We start from the raw sequence: 17,280 nt of genomic DNA, 5'->3' as shown, positions 1-17,280 counted from the left end.
CTCCCATGTGCTTTTTTTAGTTGGCTAAATTTATATTATTCATGTGAAATGTGGATAAAAACTGAAAATCCTTCATAATTGTTGGTTGCATTAACTAAGTCTTTCCTGAGTCAAGTTCTTTTGCAGGCTTTCTTCCTTCATTTTAGGCCTCAGCTCACTATACTGATCTTAGCTCCATCTTCAAAAGCCCCAAACTTTCCTTTAAAAGGAAAAGGCAGGACATTTGCTGTGATTGGGTGCTTTTGCATCATGTGGCTTGAAAATGAAGGGTGGGGGAGGGGAAGGGAACTCCATTAGCTCTTTCCGAGCAGTGACAGTTAGAAGTGTTGCCTGGTGCTGGGTGATGCTGCTTGCAGGCCCTATTTCCACCAACAACTTTCTTTCTACCCAACTGACATCATGCAGGCTGCTGAGGGGCAGCAGCTTTTCGATCCTGTCTCATTTGGGAAGGACCTCATGATAGGTGGGGTGGCAGCTGCTATTTCCAAAACAACAGTAGCACCCATTGAACGGGTGAAGCTCCTGCTCCAGGTTCAGGCCTCCTCCAAGCAGATCCGTGCTGACCAGCAATACAAAGGCATGATAGATTGCATTGTACGCATTCCTCGGGAGCAAGGTATGTTAGCCCTAGAAATAGTTCCCCTTTCAAAGTTGTTGTGGCCAAAATCCCTGTTTTAAATCTTTCTCTCCCATGAACACAATAAATTTAAGGATTTTAGTTTTCTTTTAGATATGTTATTATTTATTAAATTTATTTGCCACCATCTATCCACAAGGCAACTCTTGAGCTGCAATTTAGCAGAACCCTTGACTACCAGCTACGTGAGTAGGACTTAAAAGTATGGTATTTACAGTAGGTAGTTGGTATTACTGTGTCTTATACAGCACCCAATCTGTGAACCGGGAGAGTGAAAATTATAGTAAAAACATCTAGCAAAACCTAGGTTACCTACACTTGCATGCCCTAATTCCATTTCTTCAAACTGCCCTAATTCCATTTCTCCAAGCTGCAATATAATAATCTTAGCCTAGTGCTGATGAATTAGTTTGAATGTATATGAATTCTTTAAACATCAGTTGTCTTATTGAAATAATTCTGAATATATCATAAGCTTACCTGCCAGTTTTCAATTGAATCTTTGCCATGAATGCATGGGATTGATTGCTGGTCTGTAATTATTGTAAATGCAGAAGCTATTGATAAAATTATAAATAATGATGTACTAAATTCTACAAATAACATTAATATAAATTTCCCATATGGATATACCATATGCATAAGGCCCACTGAGTAAGATAAAATTTACTGCCAAGTGCATGGGATTGTAACCTTTATTTTTTTATTATTTAGTAATTCCAGCCCTGATTTTTTTAGAAAACAACAGCTGTGTTTTCTTCCCTTTGTGATTAAATAGTTTAGGATCTTGATAACCTGTTAATTTTTCCAAAAAATCTAGTGACAGAATTAGCAGAATGTGAATTTATTCACTTTTAAATGTTACTTAGTATAATTTTTCCATTACAGAACTCAAGAAGAATATAACTTTTCAAGTAATATCTCCTAGCACATTTGTCTCTGCAAAATATCTTTTGCTCTCTGGAAATTTTTGTGACGTTCTGCCATTGTATGTGTCATGTGTATATGTATGATGTGGTCCAATATACTCAAGTTTTTAATGGCTTGTCCTTATGGTTTCATATTGGAGTGATGTTTTAAAATAATAAATCTAAAACTTTAGTAAATAATATCTAATATTTCATCAGCATTGTTGGAATATACTGAATTTGAAACTAATAATAAGGGTTTCTTTTCATGCCTAAGCCAATAAATTCTCTCCCCACTCCCATCTTTCTCTCTGTATATCTCTTATATGGAATCTTTATGTAAGAATTAACATTCTGAATATTTTAGATTGTGGTCTTAATTTAGTATGCAAACAGAAATCAATCAGACTAGGAATGAGGTGCTGCTGTTCGGAAGTAATTTGCAGCAGATCAAATCCAGTAACATTTTATGCGGAAAAAATACTGGAGTGCCATCAGATTTATATAGTTTAGAGATTTTAATCATTGTCGGACAACTAGGACTTGGAATAGCTAGTATGACAGACATTGTTATTCTGCTTGAATTTGTTGAATATAGTATTTTTTGAAAACTGGCAAACATAATTGGATGAGAGCTGCCTTTTTTTTTAGCTTGGCAATAAAGAATTATTAAGCATTCAAATATATAAAATGAAGTTTGATATTTTCAATCAATATTAATAAAATATATAATGAACAATGTTGTATATTAAATACTATCAAATGCTTCTTTAAAAACCTGTAATTTTAGAATGTAAGCAATTGCCACAATAAAGCAAACTTCCTTTTTACACATCAACTGCCAACAAAGAAGATTTACTTGTGGTCTTTAAATCCAAAATATTTACCTATACAAAAATGGTACTTGGATTTTAATAGCCACTCATTCTCAACTATTCTTCCCAGAGTTGGTCTAATTGGTCTAATCAGGCAGGAGGTAAGGAAGCTCAGAACCAATATGTTATCGTTTCCAAATCAAAAGGATTCATTTGGTTTCATAGACTTTATTTATATGATCTGCCCCTGCATACTATAGTAGATTTTTTAAGAAAAGCTAAAATTGATATTGGGAAACTTTTTGTCCCTTATAAATCTGTGGTATCTTTCTGTATTTATCCCTTTATCTCTGGTGTAACTCGATTTTTTGTTTAAGCTAGGAGCAAATTATCCACTGGTGCCAATATTTATCTTCCATGGTGAATGCTTATGAAAGTGAGCTGAAACAAAATGGATTGTCACAGAAGCAAATATGCATCCTACAACTCTAAGCTTAGTAAAATCAGCTACACTACTGAAAACCATATGAATGTCATCACATAGAACTGTCTTCATTATAAATATTTAATCCTTACTGTGTCCAGGGCTTTGCCAAATTTGTGCTCATATTTAAGTTTAGAGCCAGGGCTTCCTAATATTGAGAACTACATGGAAGCTCTTGGTAGACTTATGGTATAAAGTACAGTAGTTAAACTGCATGGTTCAACAATAGTACTCCAGAAATTATTCATATTTTGGAAATATTACACTAATGTCGGTACCATCTTATCATTACAACATATGGATCAACTGATGATATTTTTCAATTCTAGTCAATTTGCCTTGCAGATTATAAAATTTATTGGGTTTTACAAAGGCTGTCAGCCTGTTTTGTTTTTTTTCAGGAGACTTTTTGAGAGGTATATTAAGAACAATACTATCTTGTAATGAGAGGTTTTGCTGTAAATAAAATGAATCTTATATATAAACTCTGAGTTTTATTGTAAAGTTATTATGCAATTGATGATTATGTTTTGATATTGTATATTTATTTTGATGATGATGATGATGATGATGATGATGATGATGAAATTTATTGTATTTGCCACCCATCTTGCAGTTCGAAGCAACTCTTACATGTCTTGAAGGGAGGAAGCCAGAGGTGGTATTCAGCAGGTTCTGACCAGTTCTGAAGAACCGGTAGCGGAAATTTTGAGTTCGGAGAACTGGCAAATACCACCTCTGACTGGAGATTTACGGTATCCTTCCCCTGCCATGCCCACAGAACCCACAGTAAAAAAATTTGAATCCCACCACTGGAGGAAGCACATTGGAATGGTCCTGAGAAACAACACAAAATAGATGTCAACAAATTATGGATTAATTTTGTTGCCATTTTTTATCTCAGTCCTAGACCTAAGCTTCCACTGCATAGTTATTAAATAGTTAAGATTAGAATAATCTATAATTCGAAAGTTAAGTATTGACTTTGGAAACACTATCAGTTTTAAAGTTGTTCACTATTAACTTAATTTTTGAAATGTTTTCAATTTATTTCAACTGTTTAGACTTGAAATAAATTGAAAAAGTTTCAATAATAAAGTATAGTCATGTAATTTTAAACTATTTAAAATGAGGGATCCTATGCATTTTAAAATCTTCTATTTATAGGATTTCTCAGTTACTGGCGTGGCAATCTTGCCAATGTTATTCGATATTTCCCAACTCAAGCCCTAAACTTTGCCTTTAAGGACAAATACAAGCAGATTTTCATGTCTGGAGTTGATAAAGATACACAGGTAAGTCTGATTTAATAAAGGTTTATTCTAAAAGTTTTTCTTTGTTTTAATCTTAAGAAGTACTGGAGATGTGGGTTTCTTTTGAATGATTATGGGCATTGTATAGAAGACATTGGCTGGGATTTATTGTGGCTATTATTACTGTAAGCATCTCCTGAGTTGATTAACACTTATCAGTCATGCCCATCTGGAAAAAAATATATACTTTTTTTTTATTCTTATCATCAGCAGGATCCTTCACTGGATTTGACCTTAGCTTCTTTTTGTGGAAACCTGTTTAGAATTCATAAAATGCAAAATATTTAATAATTGAATTTAATAATTCAATGATTACATAAATAACTGCTGGGTCTTATTACTTGTAATACCTCCACTTAACACCCAATAATATGGGTGTTATTTTTTCAGTGTTTTAATACCTGTTGTATTAAGGCAGCAATATTCTACTTATTCTTTTCTAGATGTGTTGCAATGTCAGCAAGTTAGAAATCCCAGATAGATACTTGCTTGACCACTTGAAAATAAAAGAAGGAAATTCATGAGAGAGTGTGTAGGCATGAATATTCAACAAAAAAGGGTTCAGAACTTCAGTTAGTCTTATGCAGTTTTATAGCTTAAATGTTTTGGGCTATGACACCTATCATCCCAGCCCATGTTGTAAATTCCAACAACTACAGTCCAAATGTATCTAGAAAGTATTAGCTTTGACCAGGTTATATTAAGCAAATAAATTTCAGCATTATCTAATTATTTGAAACCTGATTGATCAGTCACTTGAATGTGTGGATGCTTTTGAAAATTATCTGCACTGATATCGATTATTGGTTGTTTCTTCTCCTACAATGTCTTTTCAATCTGTAAATGTTTAATGTATTTCTAAAAGGCATTGAAGAATTAATCCCATTTCATTCGCTAAGAAGTAATAATAAACATAAATAATTTTTAATCTATTGTACAATTGTGCATATAATAGTGGAAAGTAATTTGCTTTCCAAATGTTTTAGATTTCATGTTTCATTTTAATACAATTAATCAGTGTAGTGTATTTGTAAACCACTGGGAATCTTGATTGAAATATGCCAATATAAATACTATAAATAATTTTTACTTATTTTTGAAAAGTTATATGGTAGCGAATAGAAAGCATGAAAAGGTTTGTATCTAATGGGCTTGTCAATTGTTGAGGAAAGGATGTTTTTTTTAAATGTATGTTTATTTATGTAAGTGCCCTAAATGTATGAATGAGAATAATATCAAGAAGAATTAAAACTCCCTTTGCCCAGTAGGCAATTTGTCTATATTTATTTTAATATCTTCTGAATTAGCAAATACTTATTTTACATTTAAGGTTCTTTTATTTATAATCACTTGCAAATGACCTTATTTAATCTTCAATATTTTATATTATATGTTCATCTTCTGTCAACTTGAGACAAATTAATTCTTAATTTATTACTCTAGATAACATGATACTTTTCTTAAAGAGACATCTTGTGGCAATGTCTCTTTCCAGTGATCAGAACTCTTGATGCCTATATATGAACATACTCATGCTATTTTCTTGGCAACAACACAGAAGCATTTTACCATTAACTTCTTACAAATTACTGGTTTCTGCTAACCTGCAGCCCTTAGTTTTCTCTTGATCGCAGATCTAAGAACAGAAGGAGCCTACACATAATCTTTTGAGATTAGCCAAACTCAGTAAATGTTGCCATTTACTCCATAATATAATGGAGTATAATGAATGAAAGCTAAAATAACTAAACTTCAGTGCTAAATAAAACCACTGAAAGGTGTATTTTAACAAAATATATTGCAAAACTACCACACTCATTTGAATTAAATAAGAGTTGCCTTGTTTAACGGCACAAATGAAACATACATTTGAATCTAAAATTGTAAATGCAATACCTTTCAAAGAAGTTAATCCAGAATACTTTTTAAAAAGTAAGTAATTAGGCTACTTACACTTTAACACATAAAGTTCAGGGTGATTTCTTTAAGAAAATGTGTTGTAAAGTAAGGTATCTACAATCAAAATTATTTTGGACACTATTTTCTATTTATAACAATTGACATGGGTTGAAGTGAAGGGATATTGTGAATATGTATAACCAGTAATTTTGCCATCCAAACTCCCTAAAATATTGGCCATTTGCTTTTAATTGAATTTGATCATACATAAAATCAATGTCATCTCACATTACAGTAGTTGAGATATTCATCAGCAAAAAGGGCTTGAACGCAATATTGATTTTGAATGGAGCACACTATTTCTATTACAGTTTATGAGATGGTTCGTTTCAAATCTGGCTGCTGGTGGAGCAGCTGGGGCTACTTCACTTTGTGTAGTATATCCTTTAGACTTTGCACGAACTCGATTGGGTGCTGACATTGGCAAAGGTAAGGTGCTACATATTAAAAAATATTTTAAAGCTCACCTGGCTATTTTAGTTTCTATATGCTGTACTATCAATACTCAAGATATAATCAAAACTTGATATTTAAAACTTTGAATTGCCTGCATATAAATCTCATTAGATAAAGCATATTTAGCTTTTACTTTTTAAAAAATATTTTTTTTTTATTTACATTCATCACTGGGTGAACAGTGTGGTTCCAGGTCATTTAGCATTTCAATAACAAACATGACCCTAATTTCATATTCATATTATCAATTTTCTTATCTAATTTAATATTATTACATGTATCAGCTTTTGTTATTTGATATTCTCATATATTACTTTGTATCATTCTCTAAATTTTAATATCATTTTTGTATGATACATATTCTCTTAATAGTCATATCTGCAGAGTTTAACAAATTATATCATTCAGATAATCATATTCCCCAGACCGCTAGGTGGTTTTCAGTTATAGACTTAAAGGATGCTTTCTTTAAAGCAGGGGTGTCCAACCTTTCACCTTCCCTGGGCCACATTAGAAGATGAAAATTTGGTTTGGGCCACACATAAAATAAATAACAGTAACGATACCTGATCATCCAAAAAAACCATAGAAAACATAGTTAACATATTAAATTTATTTGGAAATGAAGTTAGTGAGATGTTTTTATTATTTATTATTAATTATTTATTAAAAATTATTTCTTTTTTATCACGGTTTTTTTATCATGTTTTTTTTATCACGGTTTATTTTCCAGCCAAATTTTGCGGGTGGGGGGGAAGAAAGCTCACCCGCCTCGTGCCTACCTCTCCTCCTGCAAATGGCCCGGCTGGATGAGGCAGGACTGGAAGGCAGAAGCAGCAGTGGGGGCAGCGGCAGCAGGGGCAGAAGCGGCAGCGGCGGCGGGGGCAGAAGCGGCGGCGGCGGGGGCAGAAGCAGCAGCAGCAGTGGGGGCAGAAGTGGCGGGGGCAGCGGCGGCAGGGGCAGAAGCAGCAGCGGTGGCGGGGGCAGAAGCGGCAGCACGGGGGCAGAAGTGGCAGTGGCAGCGGGGGCAGAAGTGGCAGCGAGAGCGGGGGCAGGAGTGGCAGCGGCAGCGGGGGCAGAAGCGGCGGTGGGGGCAGCAGCGGCAGTGGTGGCGGCGGCGGCAACAGGAGGTGGCGCCCGCCTTTTCTGTTGCTGCTTGGCCTGGTGCTCGCCTCGTCCCGCCTCGCGCCTGCCTCTCCTCCTCCTCGCTGGCTCTGGCACGAAGGTTGGGGTGGGCACTGGGCCGCATTACGAAGCGACCTGGGCCGCATGTGGCCCGTGGGCCGCGGGTTGGACAAGCCTGCTTTAAAGGATCCTTTCCCTGCACATGATTGCAATCAGCACCTCTTTGCCTTTGAATGGGAAAGCCCCTTAACGGACTGTAAATAACAATATACCTGGACGCGGCTGCCCCAGGGATTTAAGAACTCACCCATCCTGTTTGGGGCCACTTTAGCTAAGGACTTGGAGGCCTTGACTACCCCACCTCCAGATGTGGTGCTGCAGTACGTGGATGATCTGCTAGTTACAGGCCACACAAAGGATGACTGCTGGCAAAACATCTACGAGTTGTTACACCTCCTATAAGACCTGGGATACAAGGCGTCTAAGAAAAAAGCACAGCTGGTTGTAGAAAGAGTCTGATGTTTGGGCTATGACATAGAGCAGGGGAAACGAACATTAGGTCATGAATGCAAGGAGGCTATATGTCAGCTCCCCACACCAAAAACTAAGAGAGACTTGAGATGCTTTCTGGGGGCTGCTGGCTTTTGTCGTATATGGATCCCCAACTTTAGTCTGATTGCCAAGCCCCTTTACAAAGCCACTAGAGGACAGGATAAGGAGCCGTTGTAGTGGGGTACACAGGAAGCCACAAGTTTCTGAATGCTAAAGGAAGTGTTACTTACAGGCCCCCAGCTTGGGCCTCCCAGACTTGGAAAAACTGTTTTAGATATTAGTAGACATCAAACAGAATGTGGCAGTGGGCGTCCTCATTCAAAAAATGGGAACGTGGCCTCTCTTCAAACAGCTTGATAATGTTGCAAAAAGGCTGGCCTGTTTGCCTTAAAGCTGTGGCTGGAACTGCGCTCTTAACACAGGAAGCAAGCAAACTGACTTTTGGACGGGAGCTTGACATTTATACTCCCCATGCCCTTAGAGCTGTTCTGGAAGCAAAAGGCCATCTGTGGTTAACCAACCCGCGAATGCTGAAATACCAAGGTTTAACCCTATGATCAACATTATACTATCCAACGCATTAAATCCTGCTACATTACTGCCTGAACCAGACTTGGAAGCCACTCATAATTGTATCCAGATGATTGAAGAAACATATGCCAGCCGCCCCAATATGACTGATGTACCTCTTCCTTCCCCAAAGTATACTCTATATACGGATGGTACCAGTTATATGCAGGATGGGATTAGACGGGCAGGTTATGTGGTAGTCACTTTAAATGATATCTGGGAAGCTGAGCCTCTCCCTCCAGGCACGAGTGCCCAATTGGCCGAACTATATGCATTGACCAGAGCTTTGGAACTTGCAAAAGGTGAATGTGTCAACATATATACAGACTCTAAATATACTTTCCTCACTGTACAAGTCCATGGTGCCCTATACAGGGAGAGAGGATTTATTACAGCAGGAGGCAAGGACATCAAGTATAGCCCCCAGATACTGCATCTCCCGGAGAGTGTATGGGCCCCTAAAAAGGTTGCCTTTATCCACTGCCGAGGACATCAAAAGGGGTGCTCTGACATATAAAGGGAATGATAAAGCAGATAGGACAGCTTGTAAGGCAGCCCAAAGGACTCCGACGGTACAAGCAGATTGCCTCACTATATGGGTCCCAGACGAACACCTTACACCTCGTTATTCCCCGGATGACCTAAACCAAATTGAGGTACTCGAAGCACAACTGGAAGGTTTGGTGTGGTTTGATTTGGTTTAAGGCTTGGTGTTCTTCCACTCAGTGTTATTCTTTTTGTATGTATTCTTTCTTTCTATTATCTGTAAACTACCCTGAAATTGGTTGGCCCTGAAATTGAATTAAATAAATAAATAAATTCTGAGTTACCTCTGATTTGGTTTTGGGCTCAACATGTTTCTTCTGGAACTTGTCAGAAGAGATGGAATATACAAACTACAAATTGACCAAACAAAATATAGTTACTTGATTCATCTACAAAAGTAACTTTGATTTCTCATAGATGTGGCAATCTGTCCACATAGAGACAGAAACATCTATTGGCTGTGGAAATTGTTTACAAAATGACTACTAGGAATCTTTTGTTTTTACTTATGCTTCAAATATTTTAATACGTTTTTGAAAATTTCCTGTTTTAATTTTGTTAAATTTAAATTTTAATTTCATTTTTAAGGTCCCTCTGAGAGACAATTCAAAGGTCTAGCTGATTGTATTGTTAAAATTGCTAGAAAAGATGGAATTACTGGTCTATACCAAGGATTTAGTGTTTCAGTACAGGGAATTATTGTATATCGAGCATCTTATTTTGGATGTTATGACACCATAAAAGTAAGTTTTTTAAACTCATTTTTTTCAAAAACATTGAACTTGATATGCTATATTTATTATACATGTTTTATATGATAATTTATGTAACGTATCAGCTTTATTTCATTCCTTTGCCATCTTGGAGTCAATATATTCCACCATGTTCCATCTGGGCTGTTGATTTCTGTCTTGTGTATAAGTTCTACACGACATATTCTAGATTCCTATTTCTTAAGAGAATTCAATAGCTTGATATACTGTAGTTGGCACAACTGAAAGACTTTCTATAATCAATGACATCTATTAATTAATCACAGCTTGACTTCTTTTCCAGTTTTCTTTGTTTTTTTCACTTATTCAAGGTACACCCGCACTAATGTCTCATGTTCCGCAGACTTTTCTAAAATCAGCTTGAATTTCTGATATTTCCCTTTGAATATATGGTCTAAGCTATATTGAACAATCGTAAGCATTATTTTGCTAAGTAAGGATATTATTTGATGGTTTGCAGATTTTGTTAAATCTTTATTTGACATAGCTATGTAGATTAGCATCTTCCAATCTCTTAGTCTCTAGACTGTTCTCCATATTTGCTGGCATAATTTAGTTAAAATTGGATTAATTCTTCTGTGCCTGCTTACCATATTTTTGTAGTTATTCTGTGATTTCCTCTAGTCTTCTGACTTGGTAACAACTGGACAGCTGATCTAACTTCTTTTGTTCTAGAGGTTTTTGTAAGGGAATATCCATAATCAATCATTCATCAATTATGTTTTCTTTTCTATCCATGTAATTTTCTTGGTAGCACATAAGAGTGGTTTACCATTTCTTTCTTTCATGCAATATGAAATTATGCCTTTGTCATTGCTAATAAAATGATTGTTCAACTTTAGCATTGTCGTGTAATTCTGCTGCTCTTGTAAGAGTGCTTGCTTTAGCTAGACAGGTGTGATGAAATTTATAGCTTGAATCACTCTACTGGCAATATATACTCTTGGTGGACTCGGTTCATCTTTCTCAGAAAGATATAACCACCAACTTGAAGCAGAAGACATTGGGAGGGGGTAGTATGTTTACTTCAGCTAAAATTAGAATGGTTGCTGACTCTGCTAATGTTATGAATACACTTTCTCTCTATGCACTTTTTAAAAAGAAGTTTTAGTTATTACTGTCTTCAGTTATGTAATCCAGTTAGTATGAACAAATGGATGATGATGACTGACTTAATAATATACTTTCTAAAAAGTATTCAGAAAGCACAAAAACAATGAAATATAAATGCAACTGATTCAACCTTTAAAATGACTCTTGATGAATATTTATTTTTTACCTAACTAAAATTTGGCAAAATTGTTGCATATAGATAAATGTGATTTGAGGTTTTAGTCTCACCAGTGGACCACAATGAGCATCTGAGCATCTAGCTATACTGTATCTTAGTTTTTCATATGAAACATTCTTCCTGTTTAATTTGTCTGACACCCTAAAACCTAAGATGAAAAATATTTTAAATTAATTCAATAATGTAAAATGATTTGTCAAAATACTCTGAACAGATATAACTTTTTTCTATGTAAATATGACTTCATTCATGCTTAAATTTAAATATTTGAATACAAGCCAATGATTAATTTTTCTGTTCCTTCTTAGGGAATGCTACCAAATCCGAAAGAAACCCCATTCCTTTTATCTTTTGCAATTGCTCAAGTGGTAACAGTATTTTCTGGGATACTCTCCTATCCATTTGACACTGTCAGAAGGCGCATGATGATGCAAGTAAGCAATTCATCTAGAAAACATGTGAATGTCCTTGTGACTATCAGGGCTACATCATTCTGTTTTGATACTACTTATTTCATATCTCTCTTCTTATCAGAAAATATTATATTAAAATATAATACTGAATAAAGCCACAGGTCTATCTAACTAAATATTGTCTACTTATTTGAGCAACAGTTCTTCAGAATCTCAGCAGGAATCTTTTTTACACCTACAGAGATTCTGGAACCTTCTGCAAGCAAGTATTCTGTTACTAAGGTAGCCTGTGTATATGACATACACATTGGTCTATACCTCGCATGCAATTATAATTTCAAATGGGGATATTGATATTTATAACCTAGCTATAATTTGTAGACAACCTTGACATAGCTAACATTGGAATTTCAGAATATAATATGATGTTCTATCATGTGTTATATCCAATTATTTTGGCAGTTATTAGATTATTTGTCGCCAAAGTTGGAATCAAAGCAATATGAGACAATATTAGCTAATAATACATTTTGATGAATTGGTAAATTCCGTCCTCAATAGTTTTTGTATATGTTTGAGATATTTGAAGGGGTGGCTAAGGTGGTATGCAAGAGACGGAAGTTAAGGATATGTATGCATATGTATTTTGTATGAATGATTCATAATACGTAAATAGATAAATTTGGATAAAATCTGTTTTTGTAAAATAAAAAAAAACACAACTGTCTTTCAGTTTTTTTATTTACCATAGAGCTATCATTTAAACATCTTTTAAATATACACTGCAGAATTATAATCAGTTGATGCAAAAACATAGAACATAGAATGACAGAATTGGAAGGGACCTGGATCTAGTGCAATCTCCTGCTCTAGCAGAAGAATCTATAGCATTTCAAACAAATGGCTATCCAGTCTCTTCTTAAAAGCTTCCAGTGATGGGGCACCTACAAGTTCTGAAGGCAAGCCATTCCACTGGTTGATTGTTCTCGCCATTAGGAAATTTATCTTTTATTTCTGGGTTGTTTCACTCCTTGATTAGTTTTCATCCATTGGTTCTTGTATTACCTTCTGATTCTTTGGAAAATAGGTTGACTCCCTCTTCTTTGTGGCAGCCTCTCAAATAACAGCATCCCTTCTCAACAGAAATTTAGGAAAATTTAAGATTGATATTTGGTATTTGATTATTGATATCAGATTGATATTTACCAATAATGAGAAACCATGAAAATTAATAACACTGTACCAAAACCAGACATTTAAAAACACAATTTTTAAATTAGCAGTTTTTAAAATTTCCTTTGAAATGACCTCATTTAAGTCTGAAGTTTACAGAAAAGCTTATGGGAAAATCATAGACATTTTAAGTGTATTAGCAAAAGCCTACTTCAGAAAAATATATTCTCATTAAGTTCTTAACAATGACAACATTTGAAGTAGTATCCCTATAATTCAGTAAAACAAATATTACAGAATAATTATTTACTATTTATCAAGTGTATATGGTTTGCATTAACTTTGGTTATATTTGAATGTTTTTGAATTCAGAGTGGAGAGACTGAACGCCAATATAAAGGAACCATTGACTGCTTTATCAAGATATATGGCCAGGAAGGAATAAAAGCCTTTTTTCGTGGGGCATTTTCAAATGTTCTTCGTGGGACAGGTGGTGCGTTGGTGCTAGTCCTTTATGACAAAATCAAGGAATTCCTTCATATTGATCCTTCACTAGGCCGAACATCTGACTAAACCCACTGATGGCTTGCATTGCACATGTAGAAAGAAAAGTCTTCTTGTTTTAAATATTGATTTATTAATTAGTATTCCACTTTGTAACAAGTCAGTAGTATTTACTGTTTATGATTTTAAAGCAATTTAAAGGTTACATTTACTTAGTTTTTACTTTCAAAAGGCTTTTGCCTATATTTCCCTTTCCAGTCTTTTTCTTGAGTCATTATCTTTACCTTCAAAATCAAGATTTCTGGATTTCATCTTGAAGATAAGCAATTCTTTGGGAGGAAGAGGGAGAGACAAACACTGAATTGCCTAGCTAAAGTTGCCTATCATAGTAGACAAATGAGTTTGTTCTGAGCCAAACCGAGTAATTTACATTGGAGTTTAAACTTTTTTTATTAGGAAGAAATAAGAGCTTTTCCAGGCAAAGCTAAATAAAATTTAGACAGATTATAGCGCCCGTTAGTGCAAATTTATTCAGATTATTTTGTTCAATAGTTTGAATTAAGGGCATCTTAGAATGAATGTACTGTAATGTTCTGTAGCAAAGTAATAATAGGAGTTTCTTGCTAGAAGACAAATTTAGCCTTTTGCAGTGTCACAGAAGAGAAAAAAAAAAGTGTATTGAAGCAAAAGCTGGGCATATTTAGGTAAAGGAATCTAATACTATGTAAGAATCCCAGTTATGCCTTTCTAAAGCAATAAAATAATGTTGTGTAGGTAAAGTCATCAGTGTAAAACAGATAGTAAAGATTATAATCTGCAGAGAAAGCTTGATGTTTCTGTCACCATAGTGATATTTTCAATAGTGTCCTGCTTAATGTCAATTGATGCTGATCTGGGGGGTGGGAAGGGGTTCAGAAGACTTTATGAAAATTATGAACATAGTTTAAGTAGTTATCTGAACCTCTAAGATTTAAAACTACAAGCACATTTAAGCTGACACCCATAAACTAGAAGCCAAGAAAAAAAATCTATTGATGATACCCACTCAAGAAAATAATATTACTGTTAATTTCTGTATCAGATTTTTAGAAGCAAATATATGGAAAAAAATAGCCTAGATATTAGTAGAATAGATTAATAGAATCAGAATTGACAAGACATCTGCCAGAAAAGATTCCTTAAATTCTTAGCCAAATATTAGGAAATAACATTTATTTGGTCAATTTCATCCACACATTTTAGTAGTCTTCATTATGTAGAATTTAATAATTAGGAAAATTATATGGATCCAAATAATCAGGATAAACACTACCTCAAATAAGGAATATAATACTGCAGAACTTAATCTAATAAGGACTGGAATTGTTTTCTCCTAAATTTAGTATGAAAAGTACATTACATTTGGGAAAGATCAAATGCCTGTCATAATAACTTCCTTGAAAGGATACTTGACAAAGAGCTGTAGAGAAACTTTTATTAACCACAACAGCTGAAGAGTGCTTTGAAGTCTTTTTTTTTTTTTTGAGACTGTGGCCATAGGGTGTCTTCAGGGAAGACAGAGTTTACAAACAAGTACTTCTATTAAATTAGTTACAGATAGCATCTTGCTAGTGCCATATTAGAATCAAACTACGCTATGAGACAGTAATTGGTTGATTTGAAAAAAGGGCAGTAAAGAGTTAGATAGCATTTGCTATATCTAATTGTGGCTCAAAAGTGATAGCCCCAATAAAGAGCTTATTTCCTAGTAAACAGATTGGAGTGCAAGAGCCCAATATGATGTATATTCACTTGGTGTATGTCTCTCTAAGGTCCATCTTTTTCTGGATTAAAATAATTTGACTAAACCTTGACACCTCCAATTAGCATCATTCTTAGGGTATATGTATTTATTTAGGAAGAGGCAACATTTCTTCTGATGTTGAATATATTACATAACACGATTGAACAAATGATCCAAACAATGTAGATCAGGGGTGTCAAACTTGCGGCATCATGTCATGTATCAGGACCTTTTCCCCATTCACTAAACTGGGTGGGGGCATATGACACATCTGGCCCACGGGCTGAGAATTTGACACCCCTGATATAGATTTAACTGAGTGTGAAAATATTGCAAACTTGAACTGACAATACAAAGAAAGGATAGATTTGATGTACCACTAGGTTTTTTTTTCTGCCATCAGTTTTCTGTTTCTATAAATGTGAGTTGGTTGCCAAGTGCCCAAATTGTGATTATGTAAACAAGTGGGGGTGACAATCAACGTTGAGGATAGGTCATGTAATTTTTTCAAGGCTATTGCAACTTCAAATCATTAAATTGATGGTTGTAAGTCAAAGACTATGTTATACAAAAACAATTCCCATTTAAGAAAAATATTTAACGCAAAGCATCAGAAAAACAGAATCTGAAACAAAACCCATTACCGAAAGCTGTGGGTTATCAGCAAAGTCACAGCCTTCTGCCTGATCACAGTTTATTTTCTCCAGTACATGAAAAGATGGCTGATGGGAGAATATTGTATTTTTGTACAATATGCACCAATTGCAGAGTTGCACCAATTGTGGAAACCTAGGATACATATTAAAATACTACAAGCTATGTTATTCCCTCTGACACTATGGAAGCAAAAGTTGTACTTTGAAGAAGCAGGATATGGAGAGTATTGATATCTTTGAAATACGATGCTGGAGAAAACAGAATATTGCAGCAGTCCAAAAAAGCCCCAATGGATTATCAAACATACATCCAGAATTCTCGATCCAAGCACACCTCAACATAAATTATCTTATTTTAAACACAGTATGCAAAGACCTAGTTCCCTAGCAGCTGTAATGCTGAGAAAGGTGAAAGGAAAGAGAAGACAACCAAGCAGAAAAATAGATTGACTCAGTTATAACCGCACCACTGGAAGACCTGAAAGTTCAAGCAAGGGACAGATTGTCCTGGAGAAAATCTATTTATATAGTCACCACGAATTGATATCAACTTGATAGTACATAATTATCTGCCAGAGTACATATTCTGTACTCATGTCTTGTACATGCTCATCATTTACAATGTAAGATGATCAATTCAGATTAATTTTTTTTTTACTACTGGTTCTGTGGGCGTGACAGGGGAAGGATACGGTAAAATCTCCAATCAGAGGTGTTATTTTTTGTATTACTCAAAATTTTCGCTACTGGCTCTCCAGAACCTGACCAGAATCAATTCCCCCATTGTACTGTTTTCATTCTTCACACACACAAAAACACATCCACGCATTATTTTGATCATGAGCCACCCAGAGTCTGGTTTTAAGATGAGCAGGTATTCACATCTTTAAATGAAAACAAAAATCACAATTATTCATATTTCTATTTATTCTGACATATGTACTGTTCATCTTTAACAATCTATTTATTCTTTTGGTGTTGATTTCATATTTCCTGGGTTCTATTCAATCTGGGAATGTGGGATGCAAAATACAGAGGAAGTAAAGTATTTGTAGGGTGTTAATAATTTTTGGCTATATGACTTCAAATTGGTCCATAACCATATTCCGTGCTTCTCCCGCCCTGGGCCTCTGTTGACAGTATTTGAGAACAGAACCTCCGACAGCAGTCGCAGTTCCGGACTCTGGCCCTTAGAGGGCGACCGAGATAAGCCTCTTTCGCATTCTTCTCACTAGGATTCCAGATCTTTCTCGAACTCCTGGAGGCTAACCGAGGACGCGCGGAAACTGCCGAAGCCCAGCTCGGAATTTCGCGTCGTCCTC

The 17,280-nt window shown here is 35.3% G+C and overlaps 1 protein-coding gene and 1 long non-coding RNA gene across 2 annotated transcripts in view; one reads left to right on the top strand and one right to left on the bottom strand.

The window, feature by feature from the left end:
• Nucleotides 1-17,280, bottom strand: part of LOC113434710 (uncharacterized) — a 64,829-nt gene that overhangs the window by 12,551 nt on the left and 34,998 nt on the right. The window lies entirely within an intron of this gene.
• On the top strand, nt 326-13,677 carry SLC25A31 (solute carrier family 25 member 31). Its single transcript, XM_026698024.2, has 6 exons — nt 326-616; nt 4,012-4,139; nt 6,428-6,545; nt 9,954-10,108; nt 11,738-11,863; nt 13,388-13,677. The coding sequence occupies exons 1-6, from the start codon at nt 400-402 to the stop codon at nt 13,586-13,588; spliced, it is 945 nt and encodes a 314-aa protein (XP_026553809.1). The 5' UTR covers nt 326-399; the 3' UTR covers nt 13,589-13,677.

Source organism: Pseudonaja textilis, chromosome 6, assembly GCF_049901715.1.
Source record: "Pseudonaja textilis isolate UNSWEBS1 chromosome 6, rPseTex1.2, whole genome shotgun sequence".
Lineage (NCBI taxonomy): Eukaryota > Metazoa > Chordata > Lepidosauria > Squamata > Elapidae > Pseudonaja > Pseudonaja textilis.
This window is presented reverse-complemented; position numbering and strand designations above follow the sequence as displayed.